At 25.9% G+C, this 17,319-nt stretch overlaps 1 protein-coding gene across 1 annotated transcript in view; it reads right to left on the reverse strand.

Annotated features, from left to right (window-relative positions):
- Positions 1 to 17,319, reverse strand: part of LOC129988185 (equilibrative nucleobase transporter 1-like) — a 111,031-nt gene that overhangs the window by 37,712 nt on the left and 56,000 nt on the right. The window contains exons 2-3 of the mRNA XM_056096340.1: positions 13,625 to 13,776; positions 6,935 to 6,981 (exon numbers count right to left, since the gene is read on the reverse strand). Of these exons, the coding sequence (XP_055952315.1) occupies positions 6,935 to 6,981; positions 13,625 to 13,776 (199 nt within the window). The remainder of the gene's footprint in view (positions 1 to 6,934; positions 6,982 to 13,624; positions 13,777 to 17,319) is intronic.

Consider the following 17,319-nt stretch of genomic DNA (forward strand, 5'->3'; position numbering starts at 1 on the left):
ACAACAGCTACAGTTAACAGATTACAATTACAATTTCGATAATTAACAGACTTTAATGCAAGCTTAAAGACATTATCATGCTAAATCATCTTCCAATAAGCACTAGTTAATAAGTCTTAATAATGAACAGCAAAATTAAAAATTAATAAATAATAACAGTACGAAGTTGAAAAAAAATAAAACTTTTCTTTTTCCGGTACCGCCTCATTAATTAACTTTCAATACGCAGATATATTTCTTATACAGAAAACAATGGCCTCATTTAAATGATATTATTCCCAAGGTTTGATTCTTTTTGTCTGAACGAGAAAGTTAAACGAATTAGTATTCTCAAAATATTCTCAGTATTGCTGATAAAGACTTGTTTCATTAAAATACATTTTAATGCATTACGTTTCCGGAAAAATATAAAAACTTCAACATCAAATCTTCAATATCGTATCATCATTTGTCCTTCGGGAAGTATTAAACAGAAACAATGACCTCACTTAAATAATATTCTCAAGGCCTAATTTTCTTTATTAAACGTGAAGAGTATACTTTTTTCAAAAGCAGTTTATATTCTAAAAATATCCTCGATTAGAATCAGCTCTGTTTATAAAAAAATTCCATTACTAAAAGGCATTTTAAGTATCACAGTTTTTGAAAAAATAAAAGTTTCTATTTATCGCATCATATTATTAATTAAACTCCAGTAAATGTATTAATTTCTTATACAGAAAAAAATGACCTTGTTTAAATAATATTGGGCCCAAGGTCTAATTCCTTTTCTCTATATGGAAATATCGCTGGGTTTAAAAGAAATAATATTCTAAATTCGATTAGAATGAGCAATGTTAATAAAAAAAATTTATTAAATAAAATACATATTCAAATCTGGGCAGTCTAGTTTTCCTTTCTAAGATGGAATCCTTGAAATTTGACTTTCAATTGTCCTTGAATTTTGCATGGAACTACGCGACAATCGTATCGATTAATTAAAAATGCATTTTCTATAAAGCCAAATTACAATAAAATATAAATAGAATGTTAAATCAAAAGATAAAAATTCTTTCAGTCTATAAAGCCAAATTACAATAAAATATAAATAGAATGTTAAATCAAAAGATAAAAATTCTTTCAGTCTATAAAGCAAAATAATTTTGTAAGTTAAGATAAACCACAAACTCGTCCTGAAACTCGAAGGCTTATTCATAACGAAATGCAAAGAATGAATAATATGCATATCAAATCCTTGAAAAAAATTATTTTTAATCTACGAAACAAAAATTATATTTCTTAATCAAGCATTTAGCCTGTAAATGTATTTACATTACATTCAAAACAAAAATGGAAAGAATAATATGTGCAGCTTGTGTTATACTATAAAAAAATTGCCTATTTCCTTCTGCCATCGGAAATCTTACATTCGGAGCAATATTATCTGTAAAATATTTGCGGATAACATTTACAGAGAATAGGTCTAATAACACCGAAAGAGATACTCATTTTTAAATCAAACGGATCCGAAAGAGCATTATTTTTCAGGTGGAATATATGACATTTGAGCAAAAATGATTTAAAATTAAATCGAATTTAATGCATCAATTTTATAACTATAGTCATTTTACAATGTCAAACTGTGAGGAAAATTTAGCAAATCGAGTGCAATTAAAAAAATACATTCTTTTCATTTAAAATTGTGATAATATTTGGCTACATCAAGGCATAATAGAGTAAGTCACATTGCCCTAATTTAATATACCTTATAATAGTCAGATTCGCAAATGTACAGCAATAAATCAATCTCGATTTTTTCATATCTTCTGATGAATTTGGTAGAAATATTAAACATATTTGGTTTTTGTTGTATCAGTAAACCAAATTTCATGTATTCACAAGTATAACATTTTAATCCTGCGTCTCTAGCCTCCTCGTGAGATACATACATATTGCACTCTACAGTGTCACGATAACATATTTAGAAACAAGAATAGGTGAATAGGTTCTTTTTCTAAGAAGAAGAAAAAACAACATTTGTTACCATTAGGACTTTAAAATTTTAAAAGAACATTTCAGAAAATAGTGTCATTTCGATATACTACACGACGTTTTTTTAATACTTTTTAAAATTATTTTATTATAACACCAAATGGGAATAAAAAAGAATAGGAAAAATCGAATTAAAAAAGAGACTGAAATGTTTGGTTTAAAGCTGTTTCAATACCATGAGATCTTGTGCTATGTTTACCACAAGTAGGTCTGAAGAACAAAGATGCAACACATATTTCGCAATACAGCTGGAATTACTTGAAAAAAATTCCAAGATAAATAAATAATAAAGCATTTGTTTTTACTTTTAAGAGTTTGATAAAAAGGAATGAATCAATGGACAAAATAAATAAGCAAAGAAAACTTTTTTTTCTCTGAGCAATATAAATATTATATGGATTTATTCGGATATTTTTTGAAAGATTCAATTATTTGTTTCAAATTCTCCGATATATTTTACTTTATTTTTGCTACTTTACGAAAATATTAAGAAAGATATCTTTAATATTAATTAAAAATGAAAGAATAACAAAATTTATAAATATGTAAATCAATATTTTAAAATGTTACATTTTAATTATTTAATTATTTATAATCCTTATTATTTCATCGAAATTTTATAATAAATAAAGAAGGAAACAATTTGTAATAACTTCTGAAAATTTTCAAGGAAGGTTTAAGCACATGCCTATAAAATGTATTTTTATTTTAAATACACAACATTTTGTTTGTTAAGAAATTTCATAAATGAAATTTCTTAAATGTCTATGATTTAAAATAATTATGAGTTATTTTCTAATATATCTATTAAATAAATTCCAAAATATCCCTTATTTTAGAAAAAAATTCTTCATTTTCTTCAGTTTTAGAAGCTACGTTGGCTATACACTAATTCATTTCAATAATTGTTTGCACTATTACTATTTCTTTCAAACTCTATGTCATCAATAATAACTGTTATTATGTGTCTTATATAAAAATTCTGTAATAATTATAGTAGTCAAAATTCGTTAATCCCTTAGCTAAGTTTTAGTTTAGCTGTCTTGTTCGTTTAAGGAATTGCAGTATCTTGAATTAGATTTTATTGGACAAGCGGATACAAATATTTTACTTTCTATGGATTAATAATTCTGGTATAAATTTTGACGGAAATCTTGCATACAGTATAGAGCATTTTTAGCTTAAAATCAATTTTATAAACTGTTAGCAATTTAAAAAATAATATGATCAAAATACAACAGAAAAACTGCAAGCAAATTTTCAGTATTTTATTCTTGTGACAATATTCAATGCCACCTATATGTCGAAAAACTAAACAACTAAATGTAAGCTTTATTGATTTTTACAGTTAAATTTATAAATATTGTGACAACTTTCGTATTAATTTTAGTTGTGCACTAGCAAAGGCAGCCATAAATTAAAATATCCAACTGACAAAATTTATTTTTTAACTGATCAATATGTAATTTAATACTGATAAGTTAGAAATTAATCAATAATTAATTTTTAACATTAAAACAAATGAATTGAAATATTCATGACAGAGTTTTATTGTTCTTACAGGTTGAACTTCAAATACCTCACGATATGACTTAAAATTATAAGTAAAAGCAACTGTATAAAATTTAATGCTAATAATAAGTCCTCAATTAGGAGTAAGGTGCATTTTATTTTGTCAATGATATCAACTTGAGGTATTTTATATTTTTATTTCAAAGATTTGTCCTTCATTTCTGTGAATTTTAATGTTTCAATATTTAAATCCAAGAATATACCGCATGGATGATAACATATAATTAGAATCATAAAAATTAACATAAAAAAACTTAATAACTTATTTTTTCTTCCTTGTTTTCAGGATATTTACGAAAGTGTTGCTTTTTTTAACCTCCGTTTAATAAGATATGGACACCTCGACTATCTCTAACTTTGCTACACAGAAATAGTTTCCGGAAGAAGGAATCTCTTCCTGTCGAATTTCCGTTATACTCTGTTTACATTTCTTCCGGTACAAAACAAGAGAAATTTATTTTACATTTTAAATATTCTTGGATAAGAAAAGTAATGATTATTTCAAATAAATTTCACACGGAATACGAATATATATCATGTCTAAAAATATATTAATGTTAATTCAGGATCATAGGAATTAATCTGTTTCAAAATAAAAACCATTTTCAGATTCTGTTTTAAATATTCAAAACAATAAATTCTAAAAAGCAGCATTTAAATGGAATAAAAAAGAAATTGAATTGTATAAAATATAAATAGATATGTGTATTAAAATATTTTTCTAATGATTGAAATTCTGTTTCTGTTAATTTATCACAATATTAACAAAGCAAAAATAAAGGACAACTAAATTTATTTAATTGTTAAAAGATAACAGAATAGCTAAATTCATTGAATAATTAAAACGATTATAGATTAACTAAATTTATTAAGCAATTAAAAGGACCATATTGTTGCTAAATTTAGTTTAGTTAAAAATTAGTATTATAAAGCTATAGAAAACGTTTATTTAATCGGTACATAAAATAGTTGATAACAGTTAAAAAATTTTATAATTTTGTACAATTCAGTATAAAATGATGTAGAAATAATCGCACATTATAAATGTTTACATTTATTTTCCTTAAATAAGAAAAAGTTCTTTTCACATTTTCAAAGATGTTTTACACGGGTTTTTTCCCCACATTTTTTGGCTTTTTGTGTTATTTTGAAAGTCATGCTGCTGCTTACATTTTCATACTAATAGTATTTCAATTTAGAGAAAAAGATAAACATCAAATTATTCACCTAAAGAAACGGTGCTTGAGTCTTACTCATGCAGAATATTTTCACATTATGGTTATAGAAGCTCAGTAAATGAAAATACAATCACTTTATCCAAATAAAAGAATAATATGATTGCATTACCGTCCACTCAAACTTTTCGCGCTTATTCGTGAAATTTATAACTGATTCTGAATTTCCATAACTGTTGGTTTTTCGTAATCTCCCATTTAAGAATTAAAAGGCTTTTACAAAGTGTAAAAAATAAATAAATGAAAGCATAAATATTGATTTATAATAATATAATTCGGAAATATATAAATTTAATTGATTATATAATCTATAATAATATAATCTATTTTATAAATATTTAAATTTTTAGTAAATCCGTTATTCTTGTTTTGGTTCCAATGTAGTGCAATTTCTATATCAATATTTTTTTTTATTTCGCTTTCTTCCTTCAATTCAGAGATATTGATTATTTCTTCAAAGGTTCCGTAACAAAAAAAAAACATTTTTTCTATATAATAAAGCAACTTATTTAAAAAAAATCAGAAAAATAATTTATTTATTAAAATCAATTTAAAATTTAAATTAAAATGAAATAAAGTAATAATTAGAATAAAATTATAATATAGAACACAAATTTAAAAAAAAATGTTGAGAAATGTTTTCAATGATTTCAAAAACAAAGAAAAAAGTGCTTTTTTTCCATAATTTCTTTAATTTCCATTTCATCTGTTATAATTTGCAAATGCAGTCTTAAATCAACATACTGAAATATTTGAAAATTTATTCGAACAAAATGAAACTTAAACTTTACAAGTAATATTAACCAACTAAATTTGAATAGTTTGTTTGCGTTATTTTATTTGCATATTAGTAATGGCTTAGAAATTTCTTTTTTTTTACAGCAACAGAGTTTAAATCTTTCAATTTAGACATACAGACAATCTTTCAATTTAGAACCAATGCATATAGCGCATTAATAACATTCGTGCTACTATGTAGCTTTTTTTGACATTCACATATTTTTTCTATTTTATAGAAACGATAAAAACAAGGTTATTCTAAGTAAGACTTAAAATTCAGTATCAAAAGAAAAATGAAAATGGCTTTCTAAAACTATCTTATAATAGGCGGCGAATGTTTATGATAAAAAGTTTTTTTCTGACAACAATTAGTGGTTATATATTGAACATATTTACAAAGCAGTATAACGCAATGCAATTATCAATTAATGTTGCCCTAAAGAAAAAATAGTAGCATTGATAATTCTAGATATTGATTTAAAGTTCATACGAAAATGAATATCTATAAAAATTATAAATATCCTCCTATAATGTTTATTAGTGCATAATTTGATATTTTGTTATAAATATATTCTACGTGATTCAGAATATAATTTTCGGATTTTTAAAAATTTTGTTTTGATTGATTTAATTATTTTGCTTTGCTTTAGATTCAAATAAATTGGTCTGTGTTAGCACGATCAAATTTTTCTTGTGTGTCATCGAATGCAGTAAATAATTTAATCGTAAAAGACGACTTTGACAATAATTAACCAATGCAAACTCAGAAAATTTAAGTTGCATGATGTGATATATACTATCAATAGAAAAGGCGAAATCGCGAAAAAAATTGAACATTTATGTAAAACAATACATTTCACTAGATTTTTTATTGTACTTTTTATCTCAGGTATGTTTAAAAAGCTCAATGGTTAAAAATTCAATTGTTAGTAAATAATTACTAACTACTATTTCAAAATTAATAGCATACCAAAATAGAAAAAGGCTACGCTATTATTTTAATATAGTCTGTTTTACTTTAAATTTCTGGAATTTATTTTTCTGGAAACAGAACATTTGGACACGAATAGTATTCAAAGAAACTAGTATCAATGTTATACATTTTTTTTATCATTTCAAATTTAAAATAACTGGCTATTTTTTTTAGAAAAAAGCAGGATCGTTTAGGATAAAATTAGAGATCAAATTTTCTCGCATAAAAATTTATTAGTTATTTAAGTTAAACCCCTAAGCGAAACTAAAATAATTTTATTTAAAATTTCACGTATATCTTTAAACATACAGTAAAGAAAAGCTGTAATACAAAGTTTACTTACCTTTGGTTGTTACAGAAAGAAGAATAGTTCCCGTTGTAATTAGACAGCTGGAAAAGGAATTAAAAGATTAATAAAACGAAAGGAAAGATAAAAAATATCAATCATTATGAAATGATAAATATTTATCTTTTTTAAAAGTCCTCAAAGCTTTTAAATATTAATCCGTACATTAACAAATCTTATTTATTTCTCTGTATTGCCTAATTGTACAATTATTCGAAAACCTTCTTTACAACAAAGATCTTTCTTCAGAAAATCATAAATATAAGATTAAAAGTCATGCAATCAAAGTTTCATCACAGAATCCTTATTCCTTTATATCTATAGACATTTAATAACTATTTAAGCAACCATTTTCAGTTCAGTTTGAGAAAATCATTGATTTACACATTTTCATTAATATTCATTTCCTAAGGATAATAACTTAAAAAAAAGTTAGTTTGTTTTGATTCAGAATATTAAACATTTAAACTTTTGGTTTTAAATATTTTTTTTAATTTCATCTTTATCCAAATTAAGTATATTCAATGTCGAATTGTCGGTCAGCAAATATGTGCATTTCTGAAGTCTTAATTCTCAAACTGGTACAAGTTTTTCCTGCGTTGACGGATTTTTGAATGCTCTACAAATTTTACGTTCATGGATTTATGCAGAATTAAACAGTTTTCAAAGGTCGCAAACATATCAATTTAAAAAATGTTTTGAGAATAGTTTCCAAATAAATAAATTAAAAAAAAAGTTTTATGAGGTATTTATAAAAAGAAACCTCAAAAGCTCTAATATCTTTTAAATATTTGAATAAGTTTTTGTTTCCAAATATTTTGCTGCTTAAAGAAGAGCTAAGGTCGCATTCAGATAAATGTAATCAAGTTGGAAATATTTCAAATTTAGTGGGCAGAAGCAAGAAGGGTATTTCGAGAATTGTGTTAAGTGCAGTTCAAAGAAAATCAGATTAACTTGTTAGCTGAAATACTTTGCTAATAACCTTAAAGTATATTTTTATTCCATTTTATTGCTATTGGTAATTAAGAAATAAGAAGGACTATGTACAAAATTCTACACGTGGAGATGTTATATAAGTATTCTTGACTTTTTAAACGTATGCAATTGACACGTGTCTTTACTGGCCCCTTAATCGAAATAAATGAGCCATAAATTCAAAGCTGATCGCTAAAACCGTTACACGTTAAGGATTTGAAGTGTTTACGATTTGATGCGAAACGAAAAATTGCGAAAACAGATGAAATTTCTACATTTGCTGTTGCAGTTCGCGAACGCAAATGTAAATTTCTTATAAACGCAATTTTTATTTTACATCGTTGTCACTCTGTTCAAATGTAAGAATGAAGGGAATGAAGGGATATGTAAGAATTTGTGCCAGATTTAGTGAACATTATCCTTGTAAATGACATTAAATACTTTCTAGGCATGGAGGAGTTTCCCAACTTAACTATTTCTTAAAATGCATAAAATAAATTAAATACAGTTCTCAAAAAGATAGTTAATGCTTTTGGGGGTTTTTTTCACATAGCCTTGCGATATTGTTATTTCAAAATTTGCAAGATTTCCTTTATAATGCTTCAATTTTTAAAAATATATGCGTAGGATAGAACTATTCCTTTCCAGTAGAATAGTTAAAAATTTTGTATTAAGTTCTTTTACTCACTTTCTTAAAGTCAGTTAGCAATCTTTTGATCACATCTAAATTTTATGAAAAAGGAATTTACTTAGGCGCAAATCATTTATGAAATAGCATTTATATCCTTGTTAGAATAAATAAATTTTCTGAATTTCTTTCTCAGTATATTATTTTTTGTCATGCAAATATTTCTGATTAAAATATGACTATGCTTTAGTTCAGAAGGACTTGGAAAATAAATTTAAGTGAAGCTTTCTTGAGAAAGGAATCAATTAGAAGGAAGCAGCAGAAAGATAGGCAGAAACCAAAATTTTCTTTATCATTTAATTATTATTTTAATGCTTACTCAATGACCCTCATTTTAAAATCTCAAAAGAAATATATTTAATCAGTTTTTTTTTTCAGTTTTCTTAAAGGCTGATCATTTGATCTCATTTGTGATTTTTAAATTGAAATATTTTAATATTTGTTTAATTTCAACTAACTTTGTTTAATTTCACTGGAAATATTTTCAGCTCGATACATTTCATTTATTTACTATGTCTGTTCTTCTTATTTTAATTACTACCATCTGCCATTAAAATTTTAAATCTTTTAACTTTTCATCCTTCATTGTCAGTTCCATTTTTTGTCGTCTTTATTGTCATAAATTTAATACCTATAATCCATAACAAATCGAAACAGTATCAGTTTTATTTTATAATTGTCAACATAAATATTTACTCAAATTGATGAGATCTGATATTTAAAGTCTTTTATGTTATGCGAAATGTAAAAATATTAAAAAAAGAAAAGAAGTATAAATATTTTAAAAATTATTTTGTAAAAATTGGAAATAAAGAAACATTTAAATCTTTAAAAAATGCTTATAGTGCGAAGTCAACAATTAAATTTTCATACAAAATCAATTTGAGATCTAACAGAAAAAAAAAACGTATAATAACTAAAATATTAAATTAGGGAAAAAAGTGCGTTTATTCACGAGTCTTTAAAAGTTGTCGAGTAATAATTTACAGCACCACCTACGTATTCTGCATTATTATTTAATTGTGCATGAATTTCATAAACAGAACAATATTTAAAGCAATAGTAAAAAGTTTCACTGAAATTTATCATCCGGCAATCTGGATTTGTCAGTGAAGTTCTTCGGTATGTTGTTCGAACACAAACAAAAAAATAAATACATTGCAAATATCAAATGTGATAAAAAAATATTTGATTATCTTAAGAGTATGTTTTATTTAAATCAACATCACACCCATGCATAGTGTTTAGAGAAATTGACCTTGAACAAATTTATATCTTGTTTCGCGAACTGTCAATTCCACTAACCGGTAAATTTGAAGTTTTTTCTCATGGAAGTTAATATAATAACTTCGAATGAATGTCTGACTTTTAATCAAGATTTCATTTTAAATAATAATAATCACATTCATGTAACTCAAATATATTCAGGGTGAGTGAACGGAAAGAATATCATCACAAAAACTGATTGATGGTTTATTTTAATCCCATATAATTTCACAAGCATTTTATTGCATAAAAAAGCTTTAAAAGTAGTGTATAAACATTAAAATACGCGAAAGAATACTATTGATTTGAAATTTTTTTATATTTTAAAACCTGAATAAATTATTCATTGTCAGAATCGGGTTGGAATATGCTTTAGAAATAAAGTAAAATATAAGAATTTGCTTTTCGCTCCTTAAGCAAAATTGAAGCATATATTCCCTAGTACATTGAGCGTTGTTAGCTTAACGTCTCCATTCCTTGAATAATTACTCAATAAAAATAAGTTAAATGGACATTCTGATTAAGCAAGAAAAATTAATTTAACGTGGACTACAAAATATGATGAATCTTAATTAAGAAGAATCATTATTTTTGTTTTACGGAGCATAAATTTAGCTAGAATGTCATTTTAACCTCTAAATCAATTGAAGAAATATTAGTAACACACAAAATTATCATGATTTGTGATCCATAATTGGATAATCGGTTTCTCATAAGCTACCTGTTAATTAACACTTAATTTATTAGATATTTATTCATGAGCATTTTCTTTTTACGCGGCTGAAAATTAGACTGCCGCAAAAGCTATTAATACGGTGATAACGTTTAGCTACAACTAATAAATAATCATAAAAGAATTCTTTAAATGTAAGATATCTTCATAAGTTGCTAATTAATTATATTTACCAAATGAATCTATATATTTTCTATGATATAACATTCAACAGAATAAATTATGACTCATTATTTAATTTTAATGGACAACATTTAGGATATTATATTAGTACTTTGCTATCATTTACATTTTTACCACTACAAATTTTACTAATTTTATTAACGTGTATGTTATTGGAATTGGATGTAATTTATTTTATGAAAAGCATATTAAAAATAAAACACGTAATAATGACAGTTTTTTTAGTTAACAATACGAAGTATTGAGAAAGTATTGTAATCATTAAACTATTCGAACTTAATATTATTTCCATGCATTATCTCCCTCTGTTCGAAAAACACAATTTTGACACTATGTCTATCCATTTGTGACAAAGATAACTCCAAAGGCTTTTTGAGCTAGACGGATAAAATTAATATATTGCCTTTACACCCAATTTGTACATTTGTGTAAAATTTTAGGCGTACTCCATTCATACTAAATGTGCCTATCTAGTTGTCCAAATACAAGTTAACACGAAAATTACAAACTATGAAGGGAGCTAAATCGATGAAACTTGGAATACATATTTAACATCGAAGTATAGATGCCTGTATAGTATACCTGTAAAGTATAGAAAGTACCTGTCAAATTCGGAAACCAATCAAACAAGGGATTGACTTTTTGTCGCTTTCATAGCTATAAATAATATTCTGCGTAGCTATAAATAATATTCTGCGTAAAATTTTGCTTTCAATCGGATGAAAAAAACTCGTCTAAAACACAAATTTTATTTTCAGCTTTATTAACTGCTTGCCAGTAATTAATCGAAAAAAAAAATCTCCCCAGGGGTTTACACGACAGATTCTGTAAATTCACTGCAAAGATCAATATTTTGTAGCTATTCGCCATTACCATGCAAAGCATTCGCGGCCTTATCCGAGTTTCAAAATGTATTCGGGATGAGGGAGATAAAATCTTTATTAGATAGATTAAGCAAGAAACTTTTGAGAGAACACTCCCGCTGTTAATTGTGAGAGAACTTTTGAACTCAATAGTTTTTGCAATATTTGATAACTGCATTTAGCAGCTACTTGAAATCGCTATTAAAAGAATTAATGCGTAAAATGTATTTGAATAAACTAATTAGTAGTTAACTTATAAATGTGATTATAATAAATTTCCGATTAAATAGGTTTACAGTTACTTATCTATACTTATAATAAAGCTCAATGTGTGTGTGTGTGTGTGTGTGTGTGTGTGTGTGTGTGTGTGTGTGTGTGTGTGTGTGTGTGTGTGTGTGTGTGTGTGTGTGTGTTGGTGCTCTACAGGCCAGGTCATTTGACATACAGCTATCAAATTTGGTACATGTATACCTTAGAGATCGGGAATGTGCACCTGGGGTCCCTTTTTTGAAATTTTAATTAGAATTTTAATTATTAATTAAAAACTAACTTTCCCGCCAAAAAAATCTTCCATTTTCCCCACCGCCAAATGAGTAAGGATTCAATGTTTTTTTCTCCCAACAGTAATGAGGCTAGGGTTAAGATTTTTCGGCGGATTATTTCAAACGATTCTGTTTATTTTCTTAATGTTTTATGCATTTAAAATTAAACATTGTTAATTAATCCATGTTTCAGATTCCTTCTGAAGTAGTGTTGAATTAAAATAACACAGAATAAAGGAAATTAAAAATGTATAATCTGCATAGCGTTACCGCAACTGGCGTAGAAAAATTCACGCATTTGCGTTACCGGAGCTGGCGAAGAAAATTCACGCATGCGCATTCTGATTGTTGCCATGACAACCGTTACCAACGGATGATTTAAATTATTTTTAGGTTAGTTGTATGCTTTTGTAAGTAAATTGTATTTATGTTAGTTATATATTTTTTGTATATGCTTATAGTTTTAAGTACATCGTTTTTTAAGTAGATTTTTTTAACCTGTTCTCAATGATTTAAATTATTTTTAGGTTAGTTGCATGCTTTTGTAATTAAATTGTATTTATGTTAGTTATATATATTTTTTGTATATGCTTATAGTTTTAAGTACATCGTTTTTTAAGTAGTTTTTTAAACCTGTTTTCGACCGATTATTTTAAACGATTCATTTTACTTTCTTAAAGTTTGATGCATTTAAAATTAAACATTGTTAATGAATCGATCTGTTCATGATGAATCTGAGAAAATTTTGTTGGCAAATTCTTGAGATATTACATAACTTAAGAAAGATATTCTTTAGTGCCCATAAAGTTTAAACGCTCAGTGACTCTATTATCAGTAATCATATTATTAAAAAAAATGCTTTGTTTCAGTAAAAAATATTATTATATTAATTGCAGTTTAGTCATTTCCATTTTAATTTTAAGCATAAATTCTACCGGAACTTACAGAAAATTAGAGAGATACATATTATGTTATGGCTGAAGGACGTTATATTATTATGAGTGAATTACATGACTATCAAAATTTGAAGCTTTAAAATATTTGATGAAGAAGCTATTAAAGTAGGAATTACATAAAATAGTTAATTATTAAAATTTTAACGAGCATTAAAATTGGCGAACCGGCTGGTCGCCAAAGGCGGCTAGTACGTCTATAAACTTATAAGAGTTTGAAAAATTGTTACCAAGTTTAAGAAAATGGCGCATTTGAATAATATGTGTGATCTAAGGATATCTTAAAAATGTTTTAAGATGATCATCGTGATTAAAGAGTATTATTTTCCAGTAGATTTTTCTTAGATGTTTAAAAACTTTATTGAAAATTTATTTGCACTCTTTTAAAATAAAAGTTTGATAAATATTTTGTAAACAAATTGCAATAATATTAAAAGTCTTAAACGTTAAAAAAATATGCGCCTAATAGAAAAAGTAGAAGTACTTGAGTAACAGTCTAATAATTCGTAGTCCTAGTCTGTCGATAAGGAATCCCCAGATAAAGGCACTAAAACCCACGCAGAAGATGCCTATCGTATAAGCCAGGTTTAAAACTTTGTCCTGAGCAACGCAGCCCACTTCGTGTGCCAGACGGATCTGAAAAATGGAGAAGAAAAGAATCTGTTAAAATCAAATATTTTTTACAGTAATTACTAAATTAACCACAGTGTAAATAAGCAAACAAGGAAAATTATAAATATGACTAATGAAAGTTGGAAAATAAAGCTAATAGCAAAATTAGAAATATAATGAAAACATCTTCATGTTTTATCTTCAAAATTATGTCTATGCTCAAATTCAGTGAGATTATCATCCAAAATTCTTAAAGTAAAAGAATAAAATATCGAGTTTTAACGTATTTTTAATTAGTATTATTTTAAAAAATTAGTAGATCAAATGTGAAATCACAAATGAGAATTTCTGCGTCGCAGAAATAGAATACAGCCGAATGAGAATATGCCTACTTGTATTTTATTTATTGCATGTCATAATACTATTAAAGGCCATCTTAATTTGAAATGTTTCAAGGAAACAATACTTCTAAAATTTAAAACAACAATAGTGGTTTACTAAATGCTTTTATAAAATATTCAATACTTAATTTCACACTTCTTCCCAATTTAATAAAAAAGAGAGATAAAACTAACAAACATTTTTTTTGAATGCTTAATAATGAAAACTTAGAATTCAAAAATGTTTTTGTTTAAATTTGGCTCAAAAATACGAAAAAAATTCTTTATATGCGCCTTTGAAATTGTAAGCTGGGTGGTTTTTGTGACAAAAAAAAATAACAAAAACATGCAAAAACATCTCCATTGACTCTTATTTCTCTTACTCTTATAATCTCTAAGATTTGAAGCAAAAGAGAGCTAAGCAAATATTTATTAAAATTTCACATCATGAATACAACTAAAACTTTTACGAAAGTAATTAAAAATACTTCCATTTTTTTAATAATATTTCTTTCTTTTTTTAATTTATTTAAATTTGAAGTTCCAAGTATTATGACAAAATAACGACAATGACATGCTATTCATGTGACTATTTATTTTTTTATAGTAGAATACATAAATAAATAAACCTTTCGTCAATTTGTTTATAGTAGAACACTTAATAACATCTCCTAATTTAGAAAATATAAATTTCTTATATAACGTGAATAATAATTTTTTGTGAAAGTATTTTGCAATAAAATACAATTATAATGCACAAATTCATTGACTCCTTATAAGATTAGTGTTGACATAAATTAGGCCACTAGGATTTGTGTTCATGATTCGGAAAATCTGCGTTTTATATTCTAAATAATTTAAATGATTATTTGTGAAAAGGTAGAAGCAGTTAATAAATAACTTTGAATTATCTCACGTTGTCAGTCATGCAAATGACTGATCTCTCTGACAGATGTGAGCATTTCTATTGTTTCCAAATTATCAGAAGTGTTCCCTTTTAAGGCTATTATAAATAATCAGAAATTATATATGGTACGTTGATGAATATCCCTGCTGGTGCAATTCAGCAAGAGAATAAATATGTTAATTTGATACCTACCTTATCTACTTGTGAGAGAATCTGATTCTCTACTGTCTCTCCTTAGTTGAGAGAAATATATATAAAAATGCATCCAACCAGTGGCGGGAAGGGAAAAGTCACTATTTCTTCAAAGTAATTCATAAATTATTTATCGAGTAGATTTCATGTTTTCTTTTAATATTGCAAAAATTTTCCGTGTTTAATTTAAGGAATTAGTAATTTGAAGAAATTTTAATAAACTGGGTCAAGAATTAATTTTTATTTTAGAAACATTAAAAGAATTATTTAAATATAAAGAAATGAAAAGAAATCAGTTTCTTAATATTTTTATAGAATTATCAAACAACTACTTATATGTACAAAATTATCAAACAATTTCAAAATAAAGCGCAATATGCTAATAATTATTACTTTCAAAAATAAATTATTGTTCTACAAAGAAATCTTATTTAAACGGAAATTAATTATTTGGACATTTAATCACTTAAGATTCATTATGCATCACATTTTTGAAAAACTGGTTTATTTGAATTTTATTTTTAGTATCACAACAAACCAATGAATACGTATTATCCCTGATAACATCTACCGAAATCCTTAGTATTAGTGTACTGTCATCACATAAATCATTTATCACGAAATATATATCCAAAACAAAGCAAAAAAGTCAATGTAAGTAAACAAATTAATCGGATATTCTGCTCCTAATAGCATTTGAGATTTTTTTTCAATATTAAACATATTTTATAATGAGTTCAAGAACTGTTAATGGCATGATCATAAAAATGAATTAACATTTCCCAGCCGATATTAAACATTATTATTTGAAATATGTTTTCAACAACTAACATAGTTTTAACCTATATTAAAAGTATAGTAGATATTTTTTATACTTGGAATTAAAAAGTAAGTAATTTACTATGCTGATATCATAAGCAACATTAGGTATGGTATTTATGAAATCACAAAAAGTTACTTATAATATTCCTCAGTAAGTGACTATTACACATAATAATCCGCTTAATTATTTTAACGTAATGTATACGATATTTAAGACTGTCTAAATACTTTCCAAGATTCTCCTTAACATTTTTTTTCCTTATTCAAAAACGTACTTTTCATTTAAACCTTCCTTATAAAAGTACTATAATTCTAAAAAAGCATTCATTTATAAAAAATTATGCATTTCGGCATAAAACCTTCTACTGGATCCAAATAATTGGTTGCCGTGAATAATAAACCAATTGTAAATTCAGTTAGAAAACAGAGATTATCGACCTATATGCCAACCCATATTTTAAGATTTTTTGGTCCGTCATGGAGATAAAGACGAAAAACTGCCATACCACCATTGCTATATCCTTCGGAAAAGCAAGAACCTGTTTTTGAGTCGGCGAATCGATCATTTACGTACTCTTTCTATCCCCTCCGGAAAACACTGAAAAAGTATTGATTACATAACTGTCTAAAAATTAATTAATGTTTTCTTGATGGAAGACAAATAATAGCAAAACCTAAAGAATTTTTACTCAAAAATGAAAATGCCCGAGCGAATCCCTTGAGAACTATTTTCAAAATAGTTAGACTCTCCTAATTTTTTCATCGCATAACATAATGGTTTCTTTATTTTCGTTGTAGTATATTTCTAAACGTTACACAAGATATATCTCTTTTTTATTTTGTTTTTGATTTTAATAATCAAGAAAGTCAAGACAATGGCTTAAGGTGGCGTTTCGAAGAAACATATCCTAAAAAGTCATATTTTTGTTCATACTATAATAAGACATTTAAACGTTCAAAAATATGTAAAGTAATTCTGCTTATGAATAATTTTTGATATAAAGTTTCAAAACAAATATCTGTCAATCATCAGTCTTCTGCAAAATAACACGAAGATGCCTTACAAAAAATTATTTAATAAAAAATATCTTTAGTGCTTTGACTCACTTTTTCTATAATAATATACAGACGCTATGCTATCAACAAAAGCTACTTCTAAATGTGATTGGAATGCAAACTGTACATAGATAATATTAAAATAAAACAACATGCTGTTTAAAACATACACAGGGCAGATATTGTAGAACAAGTGAGTACTGAGTATAG

The sequence above is a fragment of the Argiope bruennichi genome, chromosome 10 (genome assembly GCF_947563725.1).
Source record: "Argiope bruennichi chromosome 10, qqArgBrue1.1, whole genome shotgun sequence".
NCBI classification, from domain to species: Eukaryota; Metazoa; Arthropoda; class Arachnida; order Araneae; family Araneidae; genus Argiope; species Argiope bruennichi.